This window comes from Rhinichthys klamathensis, unplaced genomic scaffold (genome assembly GCF_029890125.1).
Source record: "Rhinichthys klamathensis goyatoka isolate OS25496 unplaced genomic scaffold, OSU_Roscu_1.1 h1tg000073l_1, whole genome shotgun sequence".
Taxonomy (NCBI): Eukaryota; Metazoa; Chordata; class Actinopteri; order Cypriniformes; family Leuciscidae; genus Rhinichthys; species Rhinichthys klamathensis.
The window spans coordinates 2,661-25,569 of NW_026606616.1; the positions used below are offsets into that span (position 1 = coordinate 2,661).

The window sequence follows — 22,909 nt, forward strand, 5'->3', positions numbered from 1 at the left end:
TCCAGTTCGGGCATTGGATGCCTACGTTCACAGAGCTGCCCTGTGGCGTAAGTCAGAGCAGTTATTTGTATGTTTTGGGTCACTCAGAAGAGGGTGCCCTGCATCTAAACAGGTTATGAGCAAATGGATAGTCGAGGCTATATCATTGGCTTTTGAAGCGGCCGGTCAGCCTTCACCTATGGCTGTACGGGCCCATTCTACAAGGAGTATGGCGGCCTCTACGGCCTTAATTTCGGGTGTTTCCCTTCTTGACATTTGTAATGCGGCAGGTTGGTCCTCTCCACATACATTTGTCAAGTTTTATGACCTTGACCTCTCCACTCCAGGGGCGAGGTTGCTTGCTTCTTAGTGTGCGCAAGGACTTCACACAGAACGGGCATTTGTCACTATGGCGTAGTGGGTATGGGGTTCCCACCGCGTCTCAAACGCAGCTCGAAGTTCCCTTGAAAGGGAACGTCTCAGGTTACGTATGTAACCCTGGTTCCCTGAGAGGGAACGAGACGCTGCGTTTGCCTGCCATACTTCCTGCATGCCCTGATCGACTTGCTTCAGACTTTTTCAGAAGCTGTCGCGGTCTGTTTTCAAGGGTGCTTTATAGTTTCCTGGTCTATGACGTCACCCATGACGTATCGGGCTTCCATTGGACTGATTTTACACGTGCTTCATGACGCAATCACGCAGAGCGTTCCCACCGCGTCTCAAACGCAGCGTCTCGTTCCCTCTCAGGGAACCAGGGTTACATACGTAACCTGAGACGTTTTCTGTCTCTCTCTTCAGGTTCTGTGGGACAAACTCTGACTCAATCTGAAGCGCAGACAGTGCAGCCTGATCAGACCGTCTCTATTCACTGTAATCATAAACCAGCAATAGACTGTGTTAAAAAAGATACCACCCTGTATTGTATGTCCTGGTACCATCAGATTCCTGGAAAAGTTCCTAAACTCCTGATCTATTTAACATCAGAGAGAGCTCCAGGTGTTTCTTCTAGATTCAGTGGCAGTGAAAGTGGAAACCACATGGATTTTACTCTGACTATCAGTGGAGTCCAGCCTGAAGATTCAGGAGTGTATTACTGTCAGAGTGGACATAACAAGGGGGTCTCTGGCACCATAGACTGGGTGTTCACACAGTGTAAAAGCATCATACAAAAATCTCCTTGGTTGAGACTTCTGCAGATGTTGATGTTGAAGATCATTATTCACCTCACTGACTTATACACACACATAGACATGACACATACACACACACTATATTTACATAGACATTTTAAGGCTGGAGAACTGTTGATGTTCGTTAGTCACAAACTCAACACATTCTACATAAGAATGCCTCAATAACATTTCCACATGAATTACAATCCTAAAATTCATCCAACCAAGATGATGGAAGAAAGCTCGCTGTGGCCAAATATTTCATGTTTAATTTAGTTCACCTCTTAATTCTTCTTGATGAGAAATTAATTTACCATATTCTGTGTATAGTCTGAATCCACATTTGTCTCCTCTGTCCACAATTACAGCACATCATCCCTACAGCATTATTTATATTATTCTTGTGAAGTTAAACTGGACTTATATTAATTATATCAACATGTAAATAAAAAAATGAATAAAAGATTATAGTAAATCAATTAGTCTTTTTAAAAGTCTTTTTAATTTCAGGTAAATATATACTATAATATTCATAATTCCACACAAGAAATACACACTTAATAATTCAAAAAGCTTTTATTTGGCAATAATTATTTGTTTAATAACACTTAATCAAAATATGTGCAAAAACGTGTATTAAAACACAGGCTTAAAGAAAGATTAACTAACAGAGAAAACTGGAAATGTTGACAAAACTTTTTGAAGACTGTGTGTAGGTTATATATGAGTGTAAATGAATGATTAAAGCTCCTGCTAATGCCGTCCACCTTCTAGCTCATCTTCCAGTCAGAGGGGAATCCCTTACTGCCCAAACACAGCACTGTAGCTTATGTGATGAAATGAAGATTTAAATCAGTCCCTCATTAACTATTTCACTATAATAAAATATTTAGTGGATTGGCTGGGAAACTGTTTGTATTTCTTTTATGTGTCTTATTTCAGCTCTTAAAACTTTTATTCATTGTATATATTTATTTGGTGCAAAAACACTGCTTTTACAGACCTGTTTAGCTGATCTCCTACACCTTTAGCAAGGTAATAAAAAAGTAAAAAAAAATAACAAGCAAAAATAAATTAAATAAATAAATAAATAAGCTGTCTGCAGTTTAACTGAATCTCTAATTGCTTTATTGCATACAAGAAAACAGTGTTTCATCCGTATGCTTTAAATGTCCAGTTTAGTTTGAAATAGATCCTGAATCATTTTTTCCCTGTCCACTCTTTCTCTGGTAAAAATTGTAATAAGGTTTCCTCTGGTATATAATTAAGATAAAAACTTTTTAAAAGTTTATTTTCATGACATTTATATTTAACTCCATTCAAATGAATGTAAACATGTAAACTAATATAATCCAAATAAAATGAATAAAATACTATGATGTACAGGAACAAATTAAATACAAAATAAGTATTTTAAAGAAAATTATGAAAATATGCTATACTATATTGAAACAATAAATGAACACAATTAATGACTCAAAAAGCTTTTATTTGGCAAAAATAAAAGATTAACATCTTTTAAAGAAAGATTAACACGTACAGAGCAAAATTTACACTGTGTGTGAAGTGTGAATTAATAATTATGCATGCCTGTATGTCTTTGTGTGATATGTGTGTGTGTTTCACTGGTCATCATCACACAGCTGTGTGTTCAGGCTCTGGGTCACTGCATTCTGGGATGTGTGTGTGGCGTCACAGCTGATGGTTTTTGCTCGGCTCCACTCACTCTCAGTGAGACTCAGGCTGCTGCTCCAGCTGTACAGTCCATCCTTCTGCAGAACACTGGGACTCAGATTCACAGCAGAGCTCCTGCTACTGCCATCCACCTTCCAGCTCAGCTTCCAGTCAGAGGGGAATCCCTTACTGCCCAAACACAGCACTGTAGCCTTACCCTGCTGCAGCTCGCCTCTGGAGGGAGGCAGGACCGTGAGAGTGGGGCGAGTGCCAGCTAGAGAGAGAGAGAGAGAGAGAGAGAGAGAGAGAGAGGGGAGAGAGAGAGAGAGAGAGAGAGAGAGAGAGAGAGAGAGAGAGAGAGAGAGAGAGAGAGAGAGAGAGAGAGAGGGAAGAGAGAGGAGAGAGAGAGAGAGGAGAGAGAGGGGGGGGGGGGGGGGGGGGGGGGGAGAGGGAGAGAGAGAGAGGGGAAGAGAGGGAGAGAGAGAGAGAGAGTTTCATTCTTCTTAAAAACAGCTCTATCAGTCTTTCACTTCCCTTTAAGAGATTCAGAGTTAATCAAGCAGATCTGAAGTGCAACAGCCCGTAAAAACACATTTTACCAGTAATCACACATATCTATAATTGGATTTTAAAAAGATTCATAATATTATGTTATGAATCTTTGATTTTTTGGGAATCTTTTTTATTTGTTCAAATTATGAAATAGTTTCTTGTTTAACATTTACTGTATTACTAACAGTTACAACATTTTTTAGTGAAAGCAACAACAAATGAAGACACATTTCTGTCTGGTGTGACTTAAAACTTTTCATTAAAAACAACTTTTTCATTATTCAAGAATTATTAAAAATAATTATTACAAACTATTAATAATAAGATACCAAAGCTGTTCTACTGTCTATATTTTAACTTTTTGCATAACAAAATGTTTTAATGTTTTCTTGTTTGCCTCTGTTAAATCAATCTGTAGAGGTGAGTAAAAGACGTATACAGATATTAGCATTATATTTCATGCCCAAAGAATAAAAAATACAAACAGCTATTCTTTGTCAAATATGATTTACCATTTTGCTCAGTAATAAAAAAGTGATTGGTTTAAACTGGTCTATAGAAGAGCTAAGGAAAGTTAGACAATTATTTGGTAGTGTCACACCAGATTAAAACTTTCTAATTATTTATTCTACTAGTCATTATTTAAAAAATATTTTTTAAATAAAATAAAATCATCTTATGTTCTTTTCATTCTATTTTTTGAAATAAAAAGAGATTTACTTACTGCCAACTGAGAGTCGTGTTCCTCCACCGAATGTGCGCCACAGTGATGCAAACCCAATGAGCGGCTGTACAAAAACCTCCTGCACTAAAACTGACACTGACAATAACCAGTTTGCTCTTTTATAAACAAACAAATCAGATAAAGCTGCATAATTAAACGAGTTTAATTTGGATAATTTCCCACATTTACTAAGAAAAATAATAATTATTATTATACTAATTATTAAACTAAATATGTACATCAATCACTTTCTTGTGAATATATTTTGATTCTCTTAAGCATTTACTTACTCATTGACTTAGCATTTACTCAAAAAATTTCTAATTCTAGTCATTTACAATCCAAAGCAGTATTAATGCAGCAATAAAAACAACAGTAATCTCTAAATTTGCAACCTATTCAGATTCACATTTCATTAGTGTTTATTCGTCTTCTTATTTTATTCTGCACTTACTTTCCACACTTAGTTTGGTCCCTCCATCAAAAATCCTCCACAATAATTCATCCTCATTCACTGCAAAAACCTCAAGAATATTCTGAGAGCACCGCACAAGTTTAAATTAAACTATGATGATTAACTCATTAAAATATGCATATATTACAATGCCCATCATCATATGATATCTCAGTTCAGAAAGGTTTTTTCCACTGTAATGTTATTTTGCATTGGCAGCTCATGCTTCAGTGCTCTGGAAGGGTTTATAGGCCTGTGAAAGATTTTAACATACAAGATCTGTCCACTCTACAGAAGCCAATATGATTCTCTTCATCTGGGCAATTTACTGCATCCAAGGTAATGAAACAGAAATATATATATATTTTCTTAATATATTTTTCCTTTTTTTATATATTTTCCTAAATTTTTGTACTAATAAATATTTGAATTCAGCAAAGTCTTCTTTGTCTCACAGGCTCTTTGGGACAGGTCGTTGTGACTCAACCTGAGTTTAAATCAGTTCAGCTTGGTCAAACAGTCTCTATTGATTGTAAGGTCAACACTGTAGTTTATAGGCTTCCAACGGGCTCAACATCCAAAGATTACTACATATTCTGGTACATTCAGAAGCCAGATGAACCTCCTAAACTCCTTATATATTTCACAACAATGAAGCCCTCAAGTGCTCCATCTAGAATGAGCGGTGGAGGCAGTTTTCACTCTGGAGGAAACGGTCTTGATTTTACTCTGACCATCAGTAATGCCCATCTTGAAGATGCAGGAGATTATTACTGTCAGAGTCTACATAAGATAAATGACAAATGGGTGTTCACACAGTCAAACAATGCTGCACAAAAACCTCCCTTGGTTAAACCACAGAGAATCCTCTGATGCATCCGAGACCTACAGGTGCTGAAATGAGAACAAAAACGGGTTAGCATCAATGAGATACATATGGTTTTTATGTATTCTTATTTAATCTAATTAATCTTCTAACCCAGATCTGCCCTATAGAAATAATAATCATTGTTGTTCCTGTAACGTATCTCGTTTTTCCCCAGACAAATCAATTGTGTTCTATATACTGTAGTATATAAAGGCCAGGCCTTTGTGAAAATTCATATTTAAACGATATCTCTATAGATACATGTGATGTGCGAGTTTTTCAGTATGCAAAGATAAAACGTTGCAACTTCAAGGAGAAGTCCACCCATACTGTATATCTGCCCGAATATATATTTTTAACCATATATATATATATATATATATATATATATATATATATATATATATATATATATATATATATATATATATATATATATATATATGGTAATAAAGAAAATAAGGAATATGACACAATAAAAACATAACCATAATCAAATATTTTAATATATACTTTTAAATTAAGATTTGCAATTCATTTCTTGTTTATCACAATAAAAGGAACCTGGAAAAAAAACTATTAAAAAAATAAGCATAAACCACAAATAGCCTAAAGAAATATTACTTTTTCTTCTCATTGCACCATGACAATAACCATTCATTTAGCGCAAATAATCTACTGAAACAGCTGAAACAATTTCTCTCAAGTGTACTTATTTTTTTTATATTTTGGAAATAAAATAAAGGTCTCAACACTGTCCAAAGGCAAATAAAACCAAATACAGAGATGGAAACTTGTAATGTCTTACTGCCCCCTACTGGAACTAATGAAACCTCTGCATTGTTCAACTCCAACTTGTTCAACTTGTTGGTCATGACAACAGACTACGTTATATATTTTGAACTCTAAATAGCAAGGAAATGAGAAGAGTGCAAACCCCATAAGACTTCATGTTACACAAGTGAAAGTTCAGAGGAAATGTCTATTGCCTTCACCTTTATTGAATCCAGGTCGTTTTCAAGGGTAGCTACAGTACAGGCGTTGACATTGCATACAATTTAACATTTTCCCTAACTAACAGTAATCACGTCGTAAATGTTTAGAAATGAACAACTCAACTCAATTCGTGAATCGATCAAACGGGCTACCAAAATGGTCCAGGGTTTAACCTGAATCATTCAGACACCCCACTCTTACCGAATCGTTAGGAAGCGTTCTCACAGAGTAAACTCAAACATGTACCGGGATATTTACATTATAAAACACAAAGAGCACCGGATGCAGTGAATATTGATCTGAGTTGATCAATATTCACTTGATTATTTTCCAGCGACGATGAAGAAGGTCTTTATGTTGTGCACACATGCAGATAAATGTCTAGTTTTTAGATCAAATTTCGCTTACCTAGGCCTACAGTAGTAAATCAGTAGTTGGTGTTCACATAATGCTAGAATATGAAACATATTGAATCTCCATATGCAGCTGTGAAACACACTGGTTCCGTTTGAGTAGCTACATACATCATTTTACTTGTAAACTCTGCAATATCTACCACAAGTTGCTATTGTTGTTTAATCACTAGGGGGCGGTGTCACAATACATACCACCACTGTCATGCTGATTAGGCCTATTTGTGTCTCTTGTCCATGTATGTCTAGCATGGTGTGGAGTCTATACCATACATGAAACTCATGGTAACTCATGAAACTACATGGTAGAATTGAGAGATAACTTCATATTCAAAACAATTGTTCACAGGTTCAGTTATTTTGAGAACAGCTGAGTTGCCTCTTATTTGCTGCACTATTCACATCACACCGGCCAGTCAGTGCTGACATTTCCATTAGATAAAGGGAAGGTGTTGCAGTGAGTGTTACAGAACTCCTGTGCTGGTTGTGGTGTATAATGTACCTCAGACTGATGTGCAGAGACAACTAAGTAAGCCATTTACAGCCTGATTTTTGTGTAGGCTACTAGTGCGTATACTTAAAATCTGGCGTAGTGCGTGTGACAAACTGATTATGTTCCTAATTTTAAACTTGCTTTGGATAAAAGCATCTGCTGCATCTGAATCTATTTTGAACAAGCTCTTTATCTCTGTTGCACTTTCAATAGTTTCTTTGAGCATCCCGACATTTCATTAGCTTGCCTGAGTTTGTGCAGTACTTTTTTTTTTCTTTTTTCAGTTTGTTTTTCTTGTTTTTCTGAACAGTTTGAAATTTATTATTTTTACAGTTCCGTTTTGTGCCGCTACAGTAATTACACACTGCATGTTTAAACATGATTTACAGTCTTTCTACGTCACATTGTGTAAAGGATGTATAGGCAGTGTTGGGGAAGCTACTCTGAAACTGTAGTTTGACAAGCTACAAGCTACTCGTAAGTTAAAGGTGCCCTAGAATGTTTTTTTTTTTTTTTTTTATAATGTTTCCTGGGTTACCCTTATAATGTTAGTATGTTTTTTAGATAAAAAATAATCATAATTTAGAAATAAATGGCATTTTTCCTTGCCTGCTTTTAGCCTCTGATTTGAACACTCTGTTTGAAGGGGCGTGTCTGCTGTGGGATTCAGTGTAACCGCGGCCACTGCTGTGATTGGCTGACATGCTTGCATATGAAATAGCTACTCATTACATGTGAAACTCTCTCACGAATACTTTTACTACTGCTATTATACGTTTTTACTATAACAGTTATCGAGATTAACGAATCGTGAGATGTTTTTAAAGTATTTAGATCTATTCCCATCACATAAAATGTTGCCGTGATGAGCATTGAGCAGATGACAGTGTGTTGATCGCGAGAATGAAGATCTTATCATTGCAAAGCAGTTTCTGCACTCTCTCTGCTTTCACCAATGCAAACACGATGATGTACATACAGTAAGAGCTTCGTTGTGCAGTAACGTGCGTCATTGATTTCATAACGAGTTTGGCAAGTGTCCAGATAAACTCGCGCTGTGTGGAAAGATTGTTCTTTGATCGCTTTCTGTATATAATTTGGTCACAATTTAAATACGATTATTTTCATCCTACTAAAAGAAACGATGTGAAGCTGATATTTTAGTCACTGGCTTGACTTACTGATGCATAAACAGTATTTAACGATTTTGAGAGAAAGATTACCTGTCTGAACTTGAACAATTACACATCAGAAAGTGTTGCTTGGTAGCTCGATCCGAGGCCAGCTCTGTATTTATGGCGTTATTATCCTGGCAAATGTCGAGAGCGCATTATTGTAGCGCGAAAGTACATTAATATTATGCGCGAGCGTGAATCTCTCTGCTCGCGCGCGGAATATGATATGCCGAGCGCGAATCTCTCTGCTCGCGCGCGGAATATGATATGCCGAGCGCGAATCTCTCTGCTCGCGCGCGGGAACTGGGCGCGTGCTCTCAGATACACTTCTCTTGTAAGAATTCTCTCTCTGGGCTGAGTGGGCTCGCTGCCTCGCTCAGAGAATATGCCTGCACTTAAAAACGTGTTCAGTGCAATCGCGAATCGCTCCTCTTCCCCAGCTAACAATTTTAGGTTATAAGAACGTTTTCATAACGTTCCCATTAAGTTATAAAAACGTTATTTCTGAATGTTCTAGGGAATTTCAAAAAGTCCCGTTTTTTAGACGTTGTATTAACGTTATTTCTTGGTTATAATTCTCCCTTTATATAAACGTTGTATTAACGTTCTTGCTTGGTTATAAGAACGTTATTCAAACGTTCAATTCTCCCATTATATAAACGTTCTCTTAATGTTTTTCTAAGATAATGAAAAACGTTTCATTCAATAAAAAACATTAAGAAATGTTTTAATAATTATTAAAACCTTTCTTAATGTTTTTAATATAACAAGGTAGCCTATATAATAGGCCTAGCCTATATGAAGAACCTAAAACAAGAACTTTCAGATTTTAAAATTAAGACAACATTTTTAAAAAAAGACCCATGAATCATGTCTATAATATGTGTAATGTAGTCCACTGAAGTCGAGTTGAATTGAACCCAAGTATAGTTTATTCCAATAAACCGATTTGGGTTGAAGTGACAATATGAAATTAACATGAACATAAACTTGGACTAAACATAGAATCACCAACAATGGTACAGGGAACAAAGCTAGACAAGAGACAATGGGAACACAAGGACAAGGATAATGACCAAAAACAACCAATGACATTCACAAGTTAAAGTTAATTTAATTTAATATAGCTCATTTTTACAACAATTTCCAAGTTTATGTTCATGTTAATTTCATATGGTCACTTCAACCCAAATCGGTTTATTGGAATAAACTATAGGCCTACTTGGGTTCAATTCAACTCGACTTCAGTGGACTACATTACACATATTATAGACATGATTCATGGGTCTTTTTTTATTTTTTTTTTGTCTTAATTTTAAAATCTGAAAGTTCTTGTTTTAGGTTCTTCATATAGGCTAGGCCTATTATATTGTTATATAAAAAACATTAAGACAGGTTTTAATAATTATTAAAACATTTCTTAATGTTTTTTTATTGAATGAAACGTTTTTCATTATCTTAGAAAAACATTAAGAGAACGTTTATATAATGGGAGAATTGAACGTTTGAATAACGTTCTTATAACCAAGCAAGAACGTTAATACATACAACGTTTAATTATACAAAGGGAGAATTGAACGTTCTAACGTTATTATAACCAGGAAATAACATTAATACAACGTTTACATAACGGGAGAATTGAATGTTCTTATAACCAAGAAATAACGTTAATAAAACGTCTAAAAAACGGGACTTTTTGAAATTCCCTAGAACATTCAGAAATAACGTTTTTATAACTTAATGGGAACGTTATGAAAACGTTCTTATAACCTAAAATTGTTAGCTGGGGAAGAGGAGCGATTGCACTGAACACGTTTTTAAGTGCAGGCATATTCTCTGAGCGAGGCAGCGAGCCCACTCAGCCCAGAGAGAGAATTCTTACAAGAGAAGTGTATCTGAGAGCGCGCGCCCAGTTCCCGCGCGCGAGCAGAGAGATTCGCGCTCGGCATATCATATTCCGCGCGCGAGCAGAGAGATTCACGCACATCATATTCCGCGCGCGAGCAGAGAGATTCACGCTCGGCACATCATATTCCGCGCGCGAGCAGAGAGATTCACGCTCGGCACATCATATTCCGCGCGCGAGCAGAGAGATTCACGCTCGCGCATAATATTAATGTACTTTCGCGCTACAATAATGCGCTCTCGACATTTGCCAGGATAATAACGCCATATGTATTGGCCCAAGTTGAGGAAACAGTCGGTGAAATGTTTGGAAATTTCCAGAGAAAATAAAATTAACCCATTGTTTCTTCAGAGGCTCAGATGAAGGAACTAAAAAATACTTGTGTGTTCATGTGTACATCCACACTGAGCAACTGCTATGCTTCGGCTGCGCAGTTCCGCCTGGCATTGAGGGCTGGCATTATGCAAATATTTGGAGGCGTACATACAGACCCGGTGCCATGGGGGGGCATTGGGGGGCCTGGCCCGCCCAAGGGGGTAATCCATCGACCGGAAGTTGAAGCCGGCCGGGTACCGCCATCTTGTAGCAGAACTTCACTTGCGTTAGCATTTCCATTGACTACCATTCATTTTGGCGTCACTTTGACAGCGAATAACTTTACATCTGAGGCGTTTAAAGACTCCATTTGTCCATTATTTATTTCTAAAGAAAAAACACGACAATGTATAAATGGCTCCATTACCTTCTATGTTACATTATGGCCCCGTAGAAACAGTTTTAGTAAAAATAGGCTAACGATTGCGTCATAACCACTCGACTCTCTGTCGCGCTGTACAGAAATTACCGTACAGACAGGAGGAGAAGCTCGCAGGCAATCGGGGGGACGTCCCGTCAAGGGAGAAGCCCATAGATAATGAGTCCATAAAAGCAACGGAATACTTACTCCTGCTCACTCACGATAAAGGACTCTTTGCTCAAGTTCCCCGTCTCTGCAAGATTAACGTTGGCAATTTTCACGCACAGCTACTAGAAGATTCACGTCTGTCAGACAGGTTGCTCACGTCATCAAGCTTAGTTTGAGTCGGTCTGAGTCTGCGCGTCAGGAACGGAAGTTCTCAAAAATCGCTAAAAGTGGGCTTCAACTGTCTCAACTGAGTTCCAATGAGATCGCTCTGTCCATTTCTTTTACTGTATATGGGCCCGCCCTGTGAGTCACTAGTGCCCGCCCTGGACGAGCCTTTCTACTCGTAGTCTCCCTTCATCAACTCTACGTCACGTCCCACATCTCGATCATCGCGATCTCACAAAGCTCTTTTATTATCAATGAAGCTGGCTGCACAATGAATCTTTTATAATGTCAACACTTTGTTTGGTATAATCAGAGGATTTGCCAGCATGCAGAATTCATCACTGAACAAAAACTCCAAAGTTTTGAGCGGTGAGTGGATTTTATCTGAAACGCATCTGATTGGCCATTGCGTTTTAGAAATCAACACATATGTCTGTGATTGGCTACATCGCACAACGCTGCAAAAACACGTTATAAATAGAAACTCTACCTAATTGCGACTGTAAATCGTTATTTTGTTTAGCTGTTCTTATTGCTTTTGTGCAATAGATGCAGATAACAATTTATTTGTTTTTGGATGTTTTATTTAGATAGGGAGTCCCACGAATCGTTTGATTCTCCCGTAACCCATTACCGCCCGCGCCCGCACTCGGCCATCAAATCTAAATGTTAGTAGTCCCGACTCCCGCGGGAGTCCACCAACCACCAGTCCTTGCTTGTTTGCACTTTTATTTATATTTTTATCAATAGGCTACTGTAAAAGATATTGACGAATGAACAATGAATTCATAAATAAATAAAACGTGTCAGCTTGACATTGTGACAAGTGAAATCAGTTGGCCTATTCACATCAGAGTTCAATCAGCTTTGACATATTTAAATCTGCATATTTGTGATATTTTTACTTTTATAAAGGACATTTCCCCTAATTTTATTAAATATATGATTATATATCTTAATGATTCCTCTTTCATTTTATATTCTTTATTTGATCAATAAATTAAATTAGAATAAGACACTACAGGACTGTTACCAATCTAATTAAATCATTTACACTAAATAATATACATTAAATAATGTTATGAGATTGTTTTAAATCTTTTTTTAAAATAAACAAACAAATAAGAAAAGTTGAAAAGAATTACACTTTTAAACATGAAACTAAACCGCCAGTAGATGGCGGTGATAAGCGGTGTTATTAAGCGAGTCATAGAGTCATTTGTTCAAACGATTCGTTCAAACAGCTCATTCATCAAGAAAAAAGTAGTCGTTCATGAATGGGTCATTGAATCTTTGACTCAACCGATTCGTTTAAAACACTGAATCATTTAGTAACGAAAACACGGTTGACTGTCTGAGATGCGTTCTGTTTCTGCTGGGATCTTTGTTTTGGATTGGAATTATTTTCACTGCTAAAATATAACAAAAAGTCAATATTGCATCTAAAATGTAAGTGACTTAATATGAATTACTTATTGAACTGTCGAAATCAGTGTTACATTTTCAATCGTGATGATATTCAGCACTTGGTCGTGTGGTGTTGCTTCATGTTATAAATAACGTTATAAAAACTAATTTGCACATTAAAAAAAATTTAACCGCAGTGTGCTGCTAACTGAGTTTCTTTGTGTGAGCTGCAGTTAGGCCTATTTGTTTCATCGAGAGGCTGCGCGAGCCTAAACAGCACAAATTGTTAGCGTCAGTACATTATCTAGGCTACTATCGATCATTATCATTTGTATCATACATATTCAATTCATTAACGATCCTTTAATATTAAGCAATTAGGAAATTAGGTTTATCTCATTTGTGCCCCCCTGAAAAAAATGTATGCCCGTCCGTGAATTTGTGTCTGGCGCCGGGTCTGCGTACATATTAATGATCCCGACTATTGCGTCACAGTCGGTATTGTGTGGAGAACCGACCGTTTTTCAGGGGTGTTTATAAACGTGAATTAAATGAGAACGCGAAAACAGTCCAGTTTGAGATTCACTCTATGTCATGTCCATGCACTGAACTCTTGTTATTTGACTACACCAAGGTAAATTCAATTTTGAATTATAGGTCACCTTTAAAGTAGTTAAACTACAGTCAAGCTACCCTTTTGGAAAAGTAGTTAGCTACACTACAAGTTACTATCAAAAAGTAGCTAGCTACATTGAAACTACTTTTGCTTTTTTTGAACAACGTATATTATAAATAACTGAATAAGTGTCTGAGGAATGTTTTAATAAAATATTTAGTGTTTAAAACAATGCAATACAATTATGATTTCAAAGAGTATTGTTTTATTACACACAACACTCAAATATCTCAGACTGTTTGTCAAAAGTGCAAAATTGCAAGAACAAAATAAACATCCAACGTAAATTGCATGTAGAACATTTTCTCAAAAATACCGATTGTGAGATGGTTGCATTTTGGCAAGAAAATACATTGAACAACCGCTCACATGTGGCACTGGCAGGGAAAGAACTATCTGGTGTAGTTGCAGTAGACTGAAACCTCATCCAAAACATTAACCTCCAAAGGGTCAAAATGTTATAATTTGTAATGTTACAAAAGCCTCAACTGAAGAGTAAGAACGCTTGGAAAATGTTAAGTATTTTAGTTGAACTGGCATAGTTAGTCACTGTTATTGTTATACCACTGGACAAATAAGGCCATGGGTAATTAACGTTAGTTGTTTCTCCATCCTCCAAATCTGCCGCCACGTCTTGCTCCATCATGGGGTGTGTCAACCCACTTCTGTACGTCAGTGAACCGTTAGCCGCAAGATGCGTGATTAAACAACAGGTGGCGGTAATGGCAAAAAATTAGTTTGTAATCTAACAAGAAGAAGAATATCCTTGCATCGCGCTGATTCGCGCAGGCTCGACAAAACGCAATGTAGCTTTTGCTCGCGCTACACCGCTACTTGCTGCAAAAAGTAGTTAGCTACTGGAAAAGCTACACTATTTAAAAAGCAACTGAGCTACTGCCAAGCTGCTGAAAAATGTAGTTAAGTTAGTAGCGTCGCTACTTGTAGTTAACTACTCCCCAACACTGCGTATAGGCCAGTAAGAATTGTGCATGTAAACCTCACTCCCCTGTCCTCAAGAGGCACACTATCGGCTGCAGTCTTTAGCGTCCTTGTTAGTACACCCAGCTCCCATGCTGGAGACGCCGGTTCAAATCCTGCTCGGAGTGGGTCTATTAGGACCGGTTACATTTGGTGCAGTGACCCCGGTGGGAGTGAAGTTAAGGGGTGAGTGTACCGGACACAGGCCAGTTAGAGCTGTGTGTGTAAACCTCACTCCCCTGGCCTTAAGAGGTGCACTAGCAACTGAAGCTAGAGGCTGCGTCCTTTAGAGTCCTTGGCCCTGTCCCAAATGGCACACTTCAAGTGCACTTTCGATGTGCCCTCGATGCACACTTTTCCCGAGCCCGCACTGACAGACTCCGCAGCAGACTTCTTCCCGACAGTCAAAACGGTGTTACATCACAAAAGTCCAGACTCGTAGGAAGACCACAAGTGTTTTGGGTGCCATTTGGGACAGGGCCCTTGTTAGTGCGCCCAAATCCCACACTAGAGACGCGGTTCAAACACTGATCTATATAGAATGACTGGATAGCTCATGACGTCATAAACAGTGAAGCCACCGCGCCGCCATATTGTGATTCCCCAGTGAGCTCACGCGTTCTATTGAATCAATAGGAAATTGTATGATTTGACTGAGAAAACATTGCATAACGAGACACCGTCTTTAAATCTAAAGTCTCCCTGAACAGTCTTACAACGCAAACATCCTAAGCATTTAAATGGGTATTTGTTTAAAGTCGGAAATTATTCCTGCTTAATAAAAATTAAGAATATGTGAATTGTGAACTTTTAAAATTTAGCTCTTTCTGATTGTGTTTTACAGATAGATCAGTAGTCTGTTCAAGTATTTGATTAGTTAGCAAGAACATGTCCAGGAAATGCATAATACAAATTGTATGGGTTAATGTACACCTGTTTCACCTCTTATTTACACCTTATTTACACTGCACACGTCTGCTGCGCGTTTACAGCTGCGACACTGCTACCGGAGCTGATCGCGCCCACAAATCGGCAAATTACGTGGAAATGCTCCTGGTGTGAGTTGACACCGCGTGAAGGTAGGAATAAAACATTGTCGGAGCCATAATGCGCCGCAGATGTGTGCAGTGTAAATAAGGGGTTTACACATAGGCCTACTCCGTTTGCAGTGCATATTTTTTACCATACCCATGTCAACAGGTTGGAGCTTTCACTGCACGCGGATGCCCGTTTGTGCTGCAGGCGCTGAATTAAAGTGACAGTGCATGGTTCGTGGTCAAACTGAACACGGATTGACATGAAAATATTAAATATATGCATTTAATTAAATTTATAAGAAGTAATGCATTGAATAATACGTTTATTGGGTTTAAACTTGAATACGTCTGTGAAAGAATGCATAGTAGGCTATACATTTTTTTTAAACAACACGGAAATAGCGACAATTGTGCATATAAATTACTATATATGGGCTTAAAGTACAACCTGTGAGCAGTTTTTCAAGATCCTTTTGTGATCTTCGTTTTACACTTGTTGATGCGCAGCGGGTCATCTTAAAAGTGCCGTCGGAGCTACCTATCTCTAACGGCCGTTGGAGCCCTCTGCTGGTAGGGAATCGTAAGATGGCCGCTCGAACACTTCCGGTGGCTTCACTGCCTGGTGGCAGTTTAGAACGTCATGAGCTATCCAGTCATTATATAGATCAGTGGGTTCAAATCCCCCTCAAGTAGGACCGGTTACAATAGCATAGTGATACCAAGAGAATTATGGCTGTCATAATTTTTATTAGTCATTGAATTTCATTAAACTACTTTTTTTGCCAGACCTTCTTTGTTAGATTGCTCTGCAGATGCTGCCACTTATAACTGTCATCTTCTTTTGGAAGGCTTGATGTTTGTTGTTTTTTGCACACCTTGTGGAAAACTACTATACTTCATCTTTACTACATCTCCTCAGTATGTCTATTTTAAAACATTTTGTCACTAGCCTTGTCTTTGAATTAATTTAAAATTTTTAACTTTTTTTTTTTTTTACAAAAATAATCGTGTGTCTTTTAATGCTTTACCTGGTGAAACACAGCCGTGGCATTTAATGCCCAGTGAAAAGCAGCAATCTAATCACTGTCCCAAGCGTGGAACTTTGAAGTGCTATCAGGTTCAACGCTGAGGCGGGTGAATAAGCAAACAGCCCTTTATTGTCGTAGAGGAGGTTAAGCACGGAATAAAAGAATAGTTGAGATCGCTTGTCTACCCTGGAGCCTGGCTGCCCCAGGAGGAGGGGAGACCGTTCTGGGAGAAGAGGAGCAAGCGCCCCATACACAAGCATCATATTCTCTGGTGGGAGAGATGCAGGTGGAATGTATTTACCTTGAAACGCCTGATGTATGAAATAATAGTCCAAATCCCCAAAATATTTTTTGGTGCAGGCTATAAACTTAAGTCAGTAGTAAAGTTTACTATAGGCAATATGGGATGGGCATAGATTACTCTTGGCTCATTAGGTGACTTTCACTTTGCTTTACCACTGCCTCTGAGGCTCATTAGGACTTTTACAGCTGAGCTTGTGATTACCAGCTCTGATCTACCTCCCCTTTAGAGTTCAGAACACAGCCGTGGGTTACCTTGGGTCAGTGCACCCACACACAGGCCCTCATACAGACCGGGAGGCGTGGTCATCGCCATAATTCCCGCTCCCAACCCGAGCATCATCACCCAATAAACTGGTGGTTTTTAAGAACATTCAGTGTGAATGACGTAGAAGATTCGCCAAATGGTAGCCTACTGATGCATCAGCACAATGTTTGTTAGTGTTCACTGGTTATCTTTGGGTTGGTGTATGCTGAGATTAAGTTTTTTGGCCTATTAAATTTAATAGTATAGCATATTTAATTCTAATTCTAATTATGCAAATTAAAACAATTGTTATAATACCTGGTAAAACTGCATGGGAAATTGTCTAACTTGCAATACATAACGGCTGTTCATCATAAAGTTTTTCCACAGGGAACTCTGGCCACATTTTCAGAGCTGGGTGTGAATGTCCTGCATGTTTGTGTTTACTCACTGTTACCCTGGTGTCTCTACCATAACCCAGTGTCCTCTTTACTGTAATAGAACACAGCCAAAGAGTCAATATTGTAAATTTAGTCTTGCAGTCTGCAGAAAAAGTGCCAAAGCCTGAGTTTAGAGCCTCTGTGCTGGCCTTTTCATAACACTGCGTGGTTGGAAGTAAATCCACATAGTTAATGGACCATGGTCCATTAGTAATTCCCTGTACATAAACATTAAATGTCTGAGTGTTTGCATGGATGCTAGTAAGATTTAACCTGTATTTTTCCTAGTTTCTTTATAGGGCTACATTATGGCTGTTAATTTAATGTGATTAATTAAAAATAATAATGTGATAAAAAAAATGAACACATTATTCATACCCCCTGTCTATTCAGTGTGTGTGTGTGTGTGTGTGGGGTGGGGTGGGTCGGGGGGATGGGGGGTTATTCAATTTGGGGGCTCAGCAAATATCGATGCAATTTATGATCATTTTACACTTTACAATACAATTAACATACATTATTACATTAGGTCAAAAGAAACTTTTATAGCATTTAGTAATCTAGAATAATACTAATTTATAGATTATCTATCTGTTAATTTATAATATTAGAATTAAATGTTTTTCAAAGAAAGAGTTTCTTTGTTTTATTTCTCCATATCTTTTTAACAACTAATATTGTGTGAAAATTGAACGAAAATTATCGAACTACCATAATATTTGTGAGTATTTACAGCATAAGAAAACTCGGTCAGACAAAGGCTTATTAAGGAACGTTTCTGTCAAAACAAATGAATTGTATTAAAAGGACAGCTAAAAAAAGCCACTGTTGAGCAGTAAACAGTTATTTAAAGCTGCTGGTGTCTCTGGAGTCATTGCAAAGTGTTACTTTATTTTTTTAAATTTATTCAGAGGCCATAAATTTACCATTTATTATGTCTGTGGACAATCAACAGCATTTTGACATATGCTAGTTTGCACAGCAATTCTTAACGCGGTGGTCTGTCTGATGTAAATATCAGACAGGAAACTGACAATTGGTACCTCTGTTACACAGCGCATAGAAAAACTGAAATAAATCTCAAGGCAGTGCATTAGCTGTGCCAAAATTGTTGTGTGGTTGGACTCCCTTCGGGTTTGGCCAAATTGCATTTAAAAATTTCTCTAGCTAAGGCCAAAGGATCTTATGTCAGTCGTACATGTTTTCCACTGTTTGTTAATCCCCCAGGGGACACAGAGGGGTGAAAATGAAATCAGTGTTCCAGGTTAAAGCAAATAATCAGCCTCCCTCAATGGAAATCCAGGGCAGATTGATGTCATTTGTTTCTAAGGACTAATTGTGCCCAATCAAGCCTTGATGCCAATGAAGTGGATCAAATGATTGACAAGTTCTGCTCAGTGTTGACTTTGGACCAAAGGCAGGTCGTTAGATCATGAGTTTAAGCTCAGGGAGGAAATAACACGTTGGCGGTGTCAGCGGGCCAGGTGAGTGCACGGACTCTGAAGTGCAGAAGAAGAATGTGATGTCAAAGGAAGAATTTTAAGGTAAGAGAACGTTCAAGTGCTAGAATGTTTAATTTCCGCTATGTAAATGTGCAATGGCCGCCAAAGAGACTGAATAAATGATCGCTTATGCACACTCGAAAATAATTTTTGTCATTTTCTCTGGAAAATAATTATAATATTTGGCCCTTGCAGCATGATGACATATGTTTTCACAGCTTTAAGAAGCACTCAAATAACAGAGGTGAAAATAACATTAGGTAATCCTCCAGAGTGCCTGTTTTGTATGCAGGCCTCCTCAATGCAAAATGGAGCTTCTTTTTTTCCATTGCACAAGTCAAATACTTTAGGTTTGAAGTAGATCTGTGGTAGGGTTTTATTTAGCTACACCTCTTTGATAAAAAATAAATAAATCAGCAAATTTTAATATTCAACTTTTGACTCTAAAGACGATCCTAGCTTTGATGTGCATCAAGCTTTTTTTTCCCCCTTTATAAACCGACAACAGTTAATACCCACAGCGGGGACAAGGTGTTGAGAGAGCGGTGGCTAATGTTGAGTGATGGTGAGGCGGTGACATTGTATCCAACTTCCAGAGCCCTGTGTCTGCCACCTCATGGCACTGCTTTAACCCCCCAGAATTCCTTGCATTCCTCCAGTCGCGGGCCACAAGCTTCACTGTGGGCCATTTAAGATGACTGAGGTTTTTTTTTGCTACCATTAAGCACCACCAGGCAATTGACCCCCTGACCCTCTACAAGCGACCTGTTGGAGCGGCTTTCAAGTGTATACTTAAATCTTCATGGGAATGGCCTCCCTGATCCAGGATCAGGTCTCCCTGAGCAATCAACACCTAGAGGTTAGTTGGGTGAGCCTGAACCTTGTGGTCAGTCTAGCATGCTAAATAGTTTCTGTCTTTGCTCTGGCTGTCTGCATGTGCATGCATGACTCTGTTTCTGCGTGTGTATTGTGTAATGTATTTGCCTTTTAAAGTTCAATTATTTTGGAAGCAGTTTTGTTTAGGAATGTTGTTGATTGGCTGACACAAATGTCATATTTCATGTCATATTTAACAAACAATAATGCGGTATTGAAGGAAAAATGTGTCAGTTGTATATTAGTGTTTTATTATTGGGCTGTTTTCAGATCTAAGAGCAAGAAATTGTCTTAGGTTGTGGCTTGATTTGTCATCTTTCTAAAAAAAATACAACATTTTAGCTGCTATTTAAAGATGTCTGAAGTACAATTTTAGCAGTTTGGAAAAACTGAAAATGTTAGCTACAATCCTCTTTATATATATATATATATATATATATATATATATATATATATATATATATATATATATATATATATATATATATATATATATTTGGCTTTAATGTCACTCAAAAATGAAAATTCTGTCATGCCATTCCAAATATATGGGATGATTTTAGTATCAAAATGATTAACACGTGCAAGCACACTTATCAATGAACTTGATACATGTTGCAGAAATGTTTTATCCATGCCTTTCAACTTGTGTGTGCAAAATTCAAAATTGAATGAATGTGAAGCAATTTGTACAAATAGAGACATTTTTGTGAATACAAATGTTTTCCTTTGTATTAGTGTATCATAATTTGCACATGCAACACAGAAGACGTGCATGTGTGGATCAGGTGACGCGCGTGCATTCATTGACTCGATTCATTGAGTCGATCCTATTTGATTCATTTGGATTTTGAGACTTTCATTTCGCGGGTTTCGCCTTGCACGATCCACACACAGCTGTCTGAGAAAAGCTGCTACCACTAGATGGCAGTATTCTGCTAAAACAGACAACGGCAGCATAATCAAGCGTTCTTCCGCATTTAAGACGCTTAATGAGAGTGATATTGAAGCACCAAATTTAGTACACAATAATATAGGCCTACCCTATTAATAAAGCATACTTTATAGAGGCAAACATTACGTCAGATTATGAACAACACCCATAGAAAACCATTATAAAACGCTTAACGTGCAATCGCGCGTTGCATGTTCAGTAAGGTGTATTGGCTACTGAGTTTAAATATCACCGTCTTACTGCATTGACGTTAAGCTTTTTCTTTATAATATGCTCTATGGGAGGAAAACTATATAGCCTACAGACAAGAGACTACATGAACGCAACGCACGGCGTTTCAAGTTAATACAATTTTCCTTCCTGTTAAAAAAAGGTGAAATTTCGCAGTTGCGTTCATATTATATGCTTATTTTTATCTGACTACACATTGTGTACATAGTATACAAGCAGGAATTTGAAAATGTCTGTTTTTAAATATTAAAGACGATTTTCGCAGTATATAGGCTACATTTGTTTTCCCTTGACCCTTAAGCCATAGGCTATAGTCTTACTATACCACGATGAGTTTTAACAATATGCAACCATTGTATATCGACATGAAATATTAATTGAAAATCAACTGGCGTAGCGGGCCTGTAGCTGCATATTTCTACACGAGAATGCTTTGACGCGCTAACCACAGCTCATGATGCACAAGGGAACGTCTGCCAATTCCACTAACTGCGTTAAAACCACTGATCTATAATGTCATTCTATATAGATCAGTGGTTAACGTATTATTTGTTTTAATTCAAATTACTTTTTAAATTTAATAACAGACATTTTCAAATTCCAAAGCTCGTAGAAGGTTTCTGTAAGACTGACTTACAAGTAAAATTTGGACAATACTTCCCTTCATGTAGCCTGTATTCTGCAGAAAAATACTGTAATTCACCAAAAGGGTTTTTTCATGTTCAAAATGGTTGTAGTATGTTCAGTGACTAGACTGGCTTACTACAGGTGAAATTGCCCCAATAACTCCCTTCATGTAGCCTATTTGGTAAACAATTATTATTTTATAAAAAAATTACTGTAATTAACCAAACGGGTTTTTGGTGACTTACTACAAGTGAATAATGTAAAATTTCACCTGACTTGTCACTAGGAACGTACTACAACCTTTGGAACATGAATAGAAAAACAATTTACAGTAAATTAAAAAATTGTAGGCTACTGTTCAATCGAGATATTGGCTGGACCTAGTACAGTAACAGTAGGCTAAGTCAGTCTGCCCACTAGACTTCCAAGGTTATAATATAACCTTGGAAATATGTTCATTTGAATGAATGACTGGACGTTTATATTTTTTTGACTGTGAGTGGAGTTTGCAGATGGTCCCTTTATAAAATGAGGCGAATATCAAACTTCACTGCACTCTCGGACCGGTTGCTCTCCCATTCACATGCAAAGTTAAACGCAACTGCAGAATTTTTATTTCATGTTAAGCTTTTTCTTTTTAACAGGCTCGGGAAGGAAAATGTTATTAACTTGAAACACCGTACATTGCGTTCATGTAGTCTCTTGTCTGTAGGCTATATAGTTTTCCTCCCATAGAGCATATTATAAAGAAAAAGCTTAACGTCAATGCAGTAAGACGGTGATATTTAAACTCAGTAGCCAATACACCTTACTGAACATGCAACGCGCGATTGCACGTTAAGCGTTTTATAATGGTTTTCTATGGGTGTTGTTCATAATCTGACGTAATGTTTGCCTCTATAAAGTATGCTTTATTAATAGGGTAGGCCTATATTATTGTGTACTAAATTTGGTGCTTCAATATCACTCTCATTAAGCGTCTTAAATGCGGAAGAACGCTTGATTATGCTGCCGTTGTCTGTTTTAGCAGAATACTGCCATCTAGTGGTAGCAGCTTTTCTCAGACAGCTGTGTGTGGATCGTGCAAGGCGAAACCCGCGAAATGAAAGTCTCAAAATCCAAATGAATCA

At 37.7% G+C, this 22,909-nt stretch overlaps 2 gene segments (V, D, J or C); one reads left to right on the forward strand and one right to left on the reverse strand.

Annotated features, from left to right (window-relative positions):
* Positions 1-2,750: 2,750 nt before the first annotated feature.
* On the reverse strand, positions 2,751-4,395 carry LOC130085101 (Ig kappa-b4 chain C region-like). The segment is given in 3 exon segments: positions 2,751-3,099; positions 4,102-4,245; positions 4,392-4,395. Coding segments are annotated over 3 exon segments (474 nt in total).
* Positions 4,396-4,784: 389 nt separating this feature from the next.
* LOC130085103 (immunoglobulin kappa variable 4-1-like) lies at positions 4,785-5,452 on the forward strand. The segment is given in 2 exon segments: positions 4,785-4,894; positions 5,013-5,452. Coding segments are annotated over 2 exon segments (453 nt in total).
* Positions 5,453-22,909: the final 17,457 nt, after the last annotated feature.